Genomic DNA, 13,256 nt, shown 5'->3' on the forward strand with positions numbered 1-13,256 from the left:
CGGTTTCCATGTGATTGCTATTTGTGGCGTTTATTACGATAGCCCTGAATATACAAATGTCGATGATATGGTGGTCTTCATTGCAAGAAGAAGAAAGCCATTTCCAGTTCACCCGCTGCCAGCCTGAGATGGCCCAAACATCTGTCACGGGGTAGTGTGGACCAGCAAATCTACATGTACTCCCCTCATAGCCAGCCCCTACTTCACAGCGCCATTCAGATTGGCTACTAAGATACACAAACATGATCAGTGAAACCCGAAGAAAATAGCACGCCCCTTGACCCTGGTGCTCGGCAAGGTAAACTGCATTGATATCACACCATACCGTCCGTTGAGTAATTATCGTCTAGTTACTTGAAAAATTCAACATTTCAGCGAACTGATTCAAAAGAAATGCCAGTGAGCGCACCTCCAATGTTCTTGTCCATATCATCAAAGCAATGTAGACGCAGTAACATGAGCATGAGCTTACCCACAGGACATGCTCAGTGAGGCAAGGTGTGCACTGAGCACCATGCGAGGGCGGGACATGAAATTGGAATGAAGTCACCGCACATATGTACTCAGGGGTCAGTTGATCGAATCGAGGCAGGGAAAGTTTCATTCATTCGTACGCTATGTCACTCACTCGACCTCTCGGATCATATGCTCCCACCTCAAGGCTCCCAAAGGTTCACTTTGGATGCATGTTCGGGCGGTCGGTTGAGCCTGGCATGTTGTCCTTCTCCCCATGGATCTCCAGGGTGCTAGGATTTCGGGGTTTCATCCAAATTTATGGCGGATGTCAGTGAAAAGACATGTCTGTTCCATGGAATCTACTACATGTAAATGTTCGCGATGAAGAATTACGAGCATCACTCGACTATGCCACGCAGCTCACACTTCTTCCCAGCCGCTTCGCCGAGCATTCTCTATCACCAAGACCATCCAGTCGAAAACTGCCTTGGCCGTTGATCCTCGTAATGCCCCTATCCCATGCGCAAGCCCCGCTCTTGGCTTCTGAGTAAGGAAGGTGGCAGCAGGAGGACTGGTTCGCGCACCTCTGTGCACTCCGAGTCCAGCTTCCTGTGCTGCATGAGCAAGTGACACGACATCTATATGACACTATACAAGGCTGTCCACTCAATTTCTATCAAGTTTTTGGTTGCTGGACTTGGCGCATACTTGAGCTGGAAGCGAGGTGTCGTTGCTTCGTGCAGCGTAGGTTGCTGTGTGACCCACGGGTTCCATTGTGGACGCATGGGGAGTGGACACGAGGCTGCTTCCTAGATTCTGAAAGCAATCTGGACACTTTCGACTGCAGCAATCACCTTAGGTTTTGAACTTACAACTTCTGTACTATTAGATAATTATAGGTATTGGACATGCTTTCTGGCGACGAGGCATGCCGCTGAGGGACCATATTCCAGTGGCCTCAAACATACGAACACTGTAAACAGCCTGAGGGTAAGCAAAATGTGGCTTGTATTTCACAGGGAAAGCAAAGGCACCTCATTGCAATATGAAGGGAGTACGTACAAGGTACCTGGTTCTTCCATGGATGCCTAGCGGGAGGCAAGCCAAGCTTTGCGCTACCCATCGTAACGGCCCCAACAAACGAAAAAAGAAAAAGGGGGGGGGGGTGGGTACGCTTGAAAGCAACAAGTCTCGGTGGTCAGATGACGAGTCTTGATCAGAAGTCACAATACTTTCAGTCACATAATTACCGCTGAGATTTTCCAGTTGCTGGGCGTCATCTTCTAGGTTGTCGATCAGTGAGGATGAGTGTGACATACAGAATGACACACATGGGCGATCACATCTGATTGAAACTAGACGGTCAAACGCAGCCACGAAACGTACACATGTAGTGGTTGTAGCGGCGAGCCTTCAGGTTTTGCTGTTAAACACAGGCCACCTAGCCTTCTGATCAGGATAGACACCGTGGGGGCTGACTTTCTACCACATCATCCAACGGACGATGAGATTTTAATATGTGAACCTTGGTGAGCAGAATCGCAATGGCCCTACAATACCGCATCACTCGGCTCACACATTGTATCACGGACAAACTAGGCCATAGGTGCAGAGAACCAGGATCCCGCATGAAGGCCATTTTATGCGCCCGTCGCGCAACGATATGCGAGGTTCTGACCAACCGGCATGCTTGTCACTCCAATTAAATACGATTGGCAAGCGTAAGCACTATTCTGTCCACCGAGTCCAGATACTTCGCAATTTCTATTTGCGATTCTTTCACGTCAAGCCAGCCTGGGACTGATTGGCGAAGGAACACACAAAGGAATGCGTACCACCCACCTCAACTCAGCGGAAGGCAAGCAGGCGGCTACCATCCGTCAGGCCCCGGATGCCCGTCTGCACGGTGCTGAAGCGAGTGTAGCCACAGCTCTCACTCTCAAAGTGGTTGATGATGGACGCGAGGCTGACGAACTCCTTGGGGCAGTTGGGGCAGTGATACAGCTTCTGCTGGTCTGCACAGGGGTCAGCATCATCAAGCATCATACAATGGCAGAGCCAATTAACGCACGAGCAGGTGACTGGAGGTGCTGGTTCAGGCTGGAAAGCCGGCCAAAGGTTCGGGTGCAGAAATAGCACTCGTAGGCGCCCTCGTAAGGGTTCCAGGCCCTGGCGGTGGCCTGGTATGAGTCGGAGCCGGTCCAGCCGATTAGCTTCTTGGAGATGACGCCTGAGGGATCCTTCTGGCGGACAATTTTGTAGACGGTATCCCGATCCATGGACTTGGCCTTGGGGCAAGCGCTGCTCTCGATGTGGTGCACGAGGCCCGTGGCGGTGGTGAAACCGCGCTGGCAGAAGGGGCAGGTGATGGCGGCGCCGAGGTGGGCGGCGGAGCGGAGGTGCTGCTGGATGTTGTTGTGGTTCATGAACTGGCGGTCGCAGTCGGCGCAGTAGTTGTGGTAGTCGACCTCGTGCTCCTTGCGCAAACGCTCCGTCTCGTACGTCCCGTAGCAGCAGGAGCACTCGTAGTCGAAGTGGTTCTTGTCGGCCTTGTGTTGCCACTGGGCACGCTGCGTGTAGAAGCGTCGCCAGCAACAGGTGCAGTCGTACGACATGTTGGCAGTGAGATCGCGACTGGATTGGCTGCGGGGGTTTGTGTGGTCGTTGACTTGCTGTGGGTTGATGTGAGCCGACGATGGTGGGGCGTGGGGGAGATTGGAGGTGGGGTACCGGGGTATCTACTGGCCTAAGGCCCAGATCACGGTTTCCAAAACGCCGCAGTATTCCAAGCTGTACTGCGCCGCTATACTTAATCTAGAATGAATTTTTAAGCACGGGGTAACATTCTGTCTTTAAACGCGGCCTAGGAAGTACCTTAAGACCCACCACAATCTCCATCCACGCCGTAACCTTTTTCGGCAATAATCTCTCCACAGTGTTGCACCTCTCTCATGCCACAGCGTGCCACATTTCTGAGCTCTATCAAATTTCTCATATTGTCATCAGTTTGTGCTATGTCTCAGTCTACAGTCAGACACCAGAGAAACCTCCAGGAAAGTTGTTGTGCGACATATATGCATAAAGGACCTCGTACTTCCCAATCCTAATATCTCTGCCCATGCAGGTAGCCGGGGACCTTCGAGTAGACTGACCCGGGCATCCTGGCACCAAGCTGCCCCCCTTGCTTGACTCTAATTCTAGCAATTGTCAAGGATGGATGGGGGGTCTCTATTTTCAATCACGATTTTCATGATTCACAATGGAGACACAACTGTATGTAGGGAATGCTATAATCAGAACTTTTCGGACTGTGAGAGTAAAAAAGGGAAGTACCAGAGATTCAACTTAAGCGTTCCAGCATTATACGCTTACTCCCGTCTCTGAAATAATAGCGTTGAATGCTTAGTCTATTAGGCTAGCTAACGTCTATTCAACGGGAGGGAAGGCCCCTATTTATAGTTATTATCCTCCATACAGTGGCAAACGTATGGGGAAAAGGATATCCCGTATTAATAATAGCCTAAATATCTAGAATATTCCAACAGCCCCCCTTAAACTAATTCCCTTTTATTTATTTTATTTTATATATAAGGGATTTAGTTTATAAAAAAGGAATATTTAATTATATAATGAGAAAACCTTATAAAAGGGGAAAAACTTACTTATTAAGTATTTATATATTTAAGCAAAAAACCTAAAAATTTATTATTACTTAAACTTAAACTTATAGCTAATAAAGTATTATATATTAAATTATGGTTTTATATAGGATTTATTAATTATTTTATAATGGCTATAATATATTATAACATTTTTATATATTAAAGTTATACATTATTTTATTTATATTATATACATTATGGAAATACGTTTTTTATATAGAATTATATATATATAAACGCAGTATAAGTATATTATAACTATATATATATATGGTATATATAGGTTGTATAAGTAATGCTTATTTTTTAGGAAAAACCTTTATTATATTAATTATTTCTTTTAAGGGAAAACCTTTAATATTTAGGGTAATATTATATATATATATAATAAAGTTTGCTTTATTTATTTATATATTTTATAAGTAAAGGAAAAAATCTTAACCTTAATTATTAAAGAGTAAATACCTTAATTTATTTTACATGTATTATAATATAAGTAGAAAATCTCTTTATTCTTTAGCTTAATATCTTTATATTATTTTTTTATTAAATTATACTTTTCTTTAAACTTTTTATAATATAATTTATTTATTAATTTTATAAGCTAATTTGTTAAATTTTGCTTAAAATCTATATATTTTAATATTACTTTATTATTTTTTATTGCTTTTCTTATATAATAATATATAATATTTATATATTTAATTCTTTTATAAAATAAGGTATTTTTAGCTAATTTCTTAGCCTTATTATTATCTATATATATAATAAGGGGCTTAAGATTAAAGCTAATATTTAAATTATTATTAAAATATTTAAGTAAATTATATAAATATTTAACTTCTTTTATAGCTTTTCTTAAAGCTATATATTCTGCTTTTATAAAGGAAAGTGTTAATATTTTTTATAATTAAGAATTTCAGCTTATAGGATTTATTTTATTATTATTATTATTATTAATATTATATAAGCTAAATATATAATTAAAAATGCTCTTTTTAATAAATATATTATTACCTTAATTTAAATTTATATAGCTTATTAATTATAAATTATTTTTAAAGTAATTATATACTTTAAATATATATAGGAATTTATATATATATCCCTATATTTTATTTAACTCTTTTATATGCTTTGGTTTTAAATTTATTATATATTTAACGAACTTATTTATGAAATAAGTTAAATTTAGCCTTATTTTTAAGCTAGCATATAATATAAACTCTATTTATTGCTAATATAATTTTATAATATTTTTATTAGCTTAGTTAATATATTTTTTTAATTTTCTATTAAGGATATATAGTATAAGTTAAGGAATTATTTCCTTTTTCTTAACCTTTTCTTTTATATTAAATCTTTTTAATATTTTATTTATATATTTATTTTAGTTTATAGTTATTTATTTATTTTCTTTATTTATATATATATCGCTTTTAAGGAAATCTATTAAATTTCCTTAAAAATCTAGTTTTATATTTTTATATAGTTTATTAATTATTAAATTTATATTATTATTATTAAGTTTTATAATAATAATATTGTTTATATAATATATAAATATAATTTATTTATTAGGGTATATAAATACCCCTTTATTATATAGGTAAATAATAAATTTTAGCTTAGTTAATATATTTTTTAAGTATTTATATTAAAGCATAGGTAATTATTTTAACTTATATAAAGCTTTATTTAGTTTTGCAACTTTATTTTTATATTTTGGTTTATTATATATATATATAGGTAATTTTATATATATTTTAAAATTAATATTAAAATATAAAAACGCATTTTTAACGTTATAATTAAATATAAAATATTCTTTATTTATAGCTATTATTAATAGTATAATATAAGTTTTAGGGCGGCAAATTATAAAAAAAGTCTTTAAATAATTTATGCCTAATTTTTAATTATATCCCTAAATAACCCATTTAAATTTAAATTTAATATTATTCTTATTATTTACTACTTAATTAAGCTTTATAATAGCTAGGTTATTTATAAATTTCTTTTTATATACCTATTTCCCCCTTAAAGCTATACAGCTAAGTAATAAATCCATTATTATATAAGTATTTTATTCTTATAAATTATATATTTCATTTAGCATAAATTTAATCCATAAGGGTTTTTCTAGGTTATTTAATACCTCTTTTAAAGAAGAAGGTTTATTAATATTAGCTATAATTAAGTAATATTTTAATATATTTTCTTAGGAATTTAATATAAATATTGAGTTATTTAATAATATATTTTATATAGTATATATATAATCTTTTAAATTCCCTTGGATTATTATTTCATTTAAAATAGGAGGAGAATTTACTTTCTTATTTTCTTCCCTTTATTCTTGCAATTCTAAGAATATATATATATCATTATTATTATTATTATTATTATTAATATTAATATCATTATTATTTATATATTGCCCTTTTAATATTTGGATATCCTAAATTAATATAGGCTTTTTATTATTTATATCCTATACTTAATATATATTTAATTCTAAGATTATATTTAATAATATGCCCTTTTTATTTCTAGGTTTTAATTTAGTTTTATAATTATTATTCTGAAAATATACAATAGATCCCCATATTTTTAAAATATATAAACTTTCCAAGCATTCAACGCTATTATTTTACAGGTTATGAGCCCGGATGGCTTATTGGGAAGAGCGGCAAACTCTAATTGATTAGTAATACGGAGGTTTCTACCTGGCTTGGCTACCCAGGGTCTTTACTCCAATCTTGAAAATCATCGGAGGTTGTGCATTCAAGTCCCTGAGCGACCAATAATTCTAACCTAATACTTATAAACCTAGTGTACAGCTTAAGGGGGAATGTTAAAATATATAAACTCTTTAAGCTGCACACTAGCAGCGCTTTTTATTTCTTATAAATATTGAAATATTTTAGATATTTAAGCTATTATTAATACAGGATATCCTTTTCCTTATATATTTGCTATTATATAAAGGATAATAATTATAAATAAGGGCCTTTCCTTTTATTAAATAAACATTAATTAGCTTAATAAATTAAGCATTTAATATTATTATTTTAAAGATTATAAGCTTTAAAGCTTACTTAAAATAATAATGCTAACTTAATATAGAAAATATATATTATATAATACCCTTAATTATCATTACTTTTTAAACCTTTTAAATAAAATAAGCTTTATATTTAAAGATATACCTTTTAATAAATTACTTAATTAAGCTAATTAATAAGCCCTTAATTAATTAAATCGCCTTATTTAACATTATAAATTAACCTTATCTTTTAACTTAAAGCTTATATATAAAAACCATACTTTCTTTACTTAAATATTTAATTATTTCTTTATTAATACTTAACTTATTTATATAATTTATATATTATTTAAAAGCCCTTATTAAAAATAATAAAAGCATTTCTTTAAATTTTAAAAACCATATTAAATTAATATTAAAAATATATTATTTAAAAGCCTTTCTTTTTTTCTTTATAATTATATTACTTTAATACTTATATCTTTATTTCTTAATTTATTAAATTTATTTAAAATTTATTATATTTTTTTCTTTATTATTTTAATTATCTTAATAAATACTTTACTTATTTACCTTAAAATGGCATTTCTTAATAAGTATAGTAGTTTATTCCTTAATAAAATAAAAAACTATATATATTAAAGTATTAAAATTTAAGTTTAACTTAAAAAAGAAAATGCCATTAAGAATAATTTTAAAAATCTTTTTTAAGGCTTATTTTTAGCTTAAAATAAAAAAGCCCTTATTAATATTAAACTTATATATAAGCAAAGGCTTATTATATTTATAAAAGATATAAATAATGCTTAAAAAGCATAAAATATACTTAAATCTTATTATAAACTTTTTAGGTTTATAAGTTAATATTTACTTTATAAAAAGTTCTTTAATATTAATCTTAATAATTTTAAAATTATAAAAGAATATATTAATAAGTTAAAGCTTTTTTTAAAAGATTTAAAGGCTAATAATATAATTCTTTTTAAATAAGTTATAATTAGCTAAATTTTCCATAGCTTAAATAATAAATATATTAGCTTTATTTAAAATATAACTTAAAGTCTTAAAAAAGATTTAAATGCTTATATAGTTAAATCTTTTTTTTTAGCTTATTAAATAAAAGCAAAGGTAAATTCTTTAAATTATTTGCAAAAGCTTTATATATAAAGGGTAAGAAAGATAAGAAAAAGATTATTATATACCTTAATTATAAAATAAAGAGCTATATTTAAGAAAATTGCTATTTCCTTTATTTAAATAAGGCATTTACTAGCTAGAAAATAAATAAATAAAGAAAAGAAAAGGAAAAAACTATTTTTTTAAGGAAGAATATAAGCTAAAAGAAATAAGAGAAAATGTAAAAGTAACTTTTAGCTTTATTAGCTAGCATAGAGTTTCTCATGGCTTTAAAAGGCGCTTAGGAAGAACCTATAGCTTATATAGCTATAAATAATTTAGTAAAAATACTAAATATAATAAGAATTTATTAAATTTCTTATAACTTTCTTTTAATAACTTAATGGAAATTAAGGTAAATAACTTTATATATACCTTATATATATATATTATAATAATAGCAGCTAATAATAATAAATTTATAGGAAATTAATAATATATAAATTCCGTAAAAATAACCGTAAATACTGCTGTAAATATAATAAGTTTTAAAGATATATGCCTTTTTAATATTATATATATTATTAACGGGTGCAGGGAAATACATAAGAAATAATATCGCGCTAAATTCTAGCTAGCTATAAAAAGCTAGCTTTTATGCTTATTTTAAATATTCTTAAAGAAATTAACTCTTTTCTTTTTTTATATATTTAATGCTTTAATTAAGCTTTTTTTATTCTTAAGAATTTTTAAAATATTTATCTTTTCCCTTTCTTTAACTTCCTTTTATTCTTATCTTCCCTCTTTATTATATTAAAGCTCCTTCTTAAGTTATCCTTAAGAAGATTTAATAAAACTTATCCCTTATTTATTTAAGTAGCTTATTTTTATTAATAATTTAACTTAAATATAATTTTAATCTTATATATTTTTAATTAATAATAAAAAAATAAAAAGTTAGCTATAAGCTAATTATTTATTAATTTTATCTTTTCTTATTTTTATATTAAATATTATTAAATTATTTTATATTTTAGCTTAAAGCTTTAATTAAAGCTTATATTTATCTTTAACTTATTATAAAAAAAAGTTAAATATAATTAAATTTATAATAATATTATAAGTATTTTAAAATTATTTTTTAATTTTAAAATACCTTTTATACTTTTAATATTTAAATAAAATATTACTTTAATTTTATCTTAATATATTATTAAGCTTTAAATTTATTTTAAGTTTTTTGCTAAAGATTATACTTAAATATAATAATAATATAAACTTAAGATTAAAATAATAAATTTAAAATTTATAAATATTATTAAATATTAATTAAAAATACTTTAAACTCTTAATTAATATTTGCTATTATTATTATAATCCTAAGTTTAAAGTAAAAAAGGCTATAATATAAAATTAAAGCGCTTACCTTATTTACTTATAAGTTTAATAAGTAATATTATATTATATATTTTTATATTAATTAAATTATATAAAAGGCTTAAGCTTAAAGTATAATTTTACTTAAGCTTTAATTAAACTTAAATTTAATTTATTAAGAATTTAATATAATATTAATAAGCAAGGCATTAAATATAAATTTAAAAGGCTTTCTTTATTATAACTTTATAATATATATTTTTTAATAAAATATTTTTTTATTAAGTTTATTTTATTTATTATATTTATTAATATCTTTATTTTTTAAACTTTAATTTAAGTATTTTATAATAATATTAATAATAAATTCCTTAAAAGTAATTACTTTAATTAAAAATATTATTACTTTTAAGTTTCTTTATTTTATTATTATTTTAATAAAATTTATTATAATATATATATTATATTTTTAAGCTTAAAGCTTTTTTAAACTTACTTTTATTTTAAAAGTACCTTTAAATTTTAAAAATTATTTTTTTTTTTTTATTTAAAGTTAAGAAAGGAATCTTAAAAAACTTATTAAGGGAAAGGGGAGATTTAATTTTATTTATTATTAATTAAAGCATTAACTTTATTTTAATTAAACTTTATAATTTATTATTAATAATAAATTAAGGACTTAAATTAATATTTTAAAAGTTTTACTTTTTATTAATATAATAATTTTATTATAAGTAGCTTTATTTATAATTTATAATTTAAATACTTTAAAATTTAATAAAATTAATATTATTAAGGTTTTAAATAGCTTTAAGATTATTATTTATTAATTTTCTTATTTAAATAATTAAATCTTAAAATTACTTAAGTAATATTATATTATTTTAAACTTAATAAAAGTAATTAAAAGTATTATTATTAAATAATTTATTTAAAAAGATTAAAAGAAAAAGCTTTTTGCTTTTTATAAGTTTAATAATTAAACTTATTATATAAACTTAATTATAATTATTAAAGATATTATTTATAATAACTTTTATAATAACTTAAAAATATAAAAAGAAAAGATTATAAAATATAATTAAGAATTTAATAATATAAATAATATTTTTTTTATTATAACTTAGCCCTTTTATAAAATGCTTTTATTATATTTAAAAAAGTAGTTAATAAGGAAAGGAATTATTTATAAATTAATAAGAAATATTTTTTAGCTAAACTTTAAATATATTTTGCTAAAAGTTATTAATTAAAAATTTAAATATTTTAAGTAAAATAAGTATTTATTTATATAAAATAATTTTAATTAAAATTTATTTAAATTAAAAAGATTAAATTTCCTTTATAAAAGTTAAAATAGTTTTAATTCTTTAAATTATTTTTAAAATAAAAACTTATAAGCTTAATAATTTTTATTTAAATTTAATTATATTAATATTATTAAAAAATATAATTAGGATTTATAAAATATAAATAAATTTATTAAAAGATTTATAAAATTAAAACTTAACTTAATTAAGTTTAAAGATAAATTTAAATTATTTTAATAAAATATTAAAGCTTTTTTTTATAATAAATAACAAAGTAATCTTAAGATAATTAAATTAAGAGCTATAAATTTTATTTAATAGCCTTTAATAAGACTTAATTAAAATAATTTTAATAATAATAAGGTATAAGGTATAATTTTAATGCTTTTTTTTAAAAAAGATAAGTTACTTAAAGTTTATTATAATTATACTTTTTAAAATTATAATATATATTAATATAATAAGCTTAAATAGCTTTTCTTAAATAGCTTATTAATAGCTTTTAAGCTAAAGAAATTATTAATATTCTTTAGCTTATTTAAAAATACTTAAGCTAATATTTTAAAATATTTAAACTTTATTTATATTTAATTATATTATAATTAAAATAGCTATAATTTAAAAAGATATATTTATAGTTAATTAAAGTTTTTATTTAAGAAGGGAAGATTTAATTTATCTTATATAATTAAATATTATAAGCTTATTAAGGTAAATCCTTTATTTAAAAGAAAAGCTTTATTAAAAGCCTTAAAAGTAATTTAAAAGCTTAATAATTAAAAGAAAGTTAGCTTAATTTTAATATTTATAAATTTTATAAATTATATAATTTATATTAAAAAAAAGCTTATAATTATAAGTAATAATAAGCTTTTTTAAATAAATATCGCTATAATTAAAAAAAAGCATATAATTAAAAATATTAAAGATTAAAATAAAGTTATAAAAATTATAAAGGTTAATTAAGTTTAATTTAAAAACTTTAAAAAAGTAAAAGATAATTAATTTTAAATTATTAATAATAAGTTATAGCTAGGAAATAAAAAGAAAATAAGGGAAAGGAAAAACCTATTTATTAATTAAGATTAAACCTTAATTAAAAATATTAAATCTCTTATAATAAAAGCAAGCTTAATAAATATAATAAACTTAAAATTAAAAAAGTATATTTAATAACCTTTATTATTTAAAGAAAAAGCAGCTTAAGTAATTTTAATTATAATTATTAAAATAAATATTATAAATATTTTAATGCTTAATAATATTAATTTAACTTTAATTAAGTACTTATTAATAATATAATTTAAAGTATATACTTTATTAAAGGTATTTTTTAAGTTAATGCATTTTAAAAATTATGCTAAAAACTTATTTTTTAAAGTTAATGTAATTATATTCTTAAGAAATAATATTAAGGTTAATACTTTAATTAATTTATTATAAATTATTTAATATTAAGTTAATTTTATTATTATATTTATTATAAATATAATTAATTAAAAATGTTTTAATTTAACTTATTTAATAATTTATATAAAAATAAATAATTACTTTTCTTAGCTTACTTTCTTAAATATTAAAGCTAAAATAAATCTTTTACCCTTATTATATTATAAATATAATAAACTTTTATATGCTTTACTTAATAATATAAACTTAATAATATATAATAAGAATTTCTTATCTTTAATTAAAGTTATAAAAGAATAAGTTTGCATTAATTTAAATAAAATTAAAATTATATTCTTTATTATTAATAATAAAACCCTTAATATTTTATATTATATCCTTTTAAAAATATTCTTTTTCTTAAATATAAACTTAATATTTAAATAATTAAAGAAATATTTTTATATTTATTTTATTCTTAATAATATTAAAGTAATATATAATTTAAGATAAAAGAATTAAAAGCTTTTTAAAGTAGCTTTATTTAAGGGAGCTTAAGTTTTTTAAAAATACTTATTAGCTTTTAAAAGCATTTCTTTACTTTCTTTAAATTTTAATTAAAGCCTAATATTAATTAATATATTAATTATATTAATATATTTTAATATAATTATAAAAAAAGATAAAAAAGTTTTAAGCATTTTTTTAAATAAGGATATAAAAAGTTTAATCCCTATATTTATAAAAAGCTTTTAAATTAAAGTTTAAAAGATTTATTAAGTTAAAGGGGAAGATTAATAAGCATTAACTTATATTTATAATATTTATTTATAAAAAAGAGCTATATATATTAAAAAATAAATTAATAAGATTCTTTTTGCTTTAATTATTATTAAA

At 25.1% G+C, this 13,256-nt stretch overlaps 1 protein-coding gene across 1 annotated transcript; it reads right to left on the reverse strand.

Moving 5' to 3' along the window:
• Positions 1-2,304: 2,304 nt before the first annotated feature.
• On the reverse strand, positions 2,305-3,071 carry INS49_003849 (uncharacterized protein; the record flags this gene model as incomplete). Its single annotated transcript, XM_043164639.1, has 2 exons — positions 2,305-2,471; positions 2,528-3,071. The coding sequence occupies 2 exons, from the start codon at positions 3,069-3,071 to the stop codon at positions 2,305-2,307; spliced, it is 711 nt and encodes a 236-aa protein (XP_043018289.1).
• Positions 3,072-13,256: the final 10,185 nt, after the last annotated feature.

Source organism: Diaporthe citri (genome assembly GCF_014595645.1).
Source record: "Diaporthe citri strain NFHF-8-4 chromosome Unknown scaffold_11, whole genome shotgun sequence".
Classification (NCBI taxonomy): domain Eukaryota; kingdom Fungi; phylum Ascomycota; class Sordariomycetes; order Diaporthales; family Diaporthaceae; genus Diaporthe; species Diaporthe citri.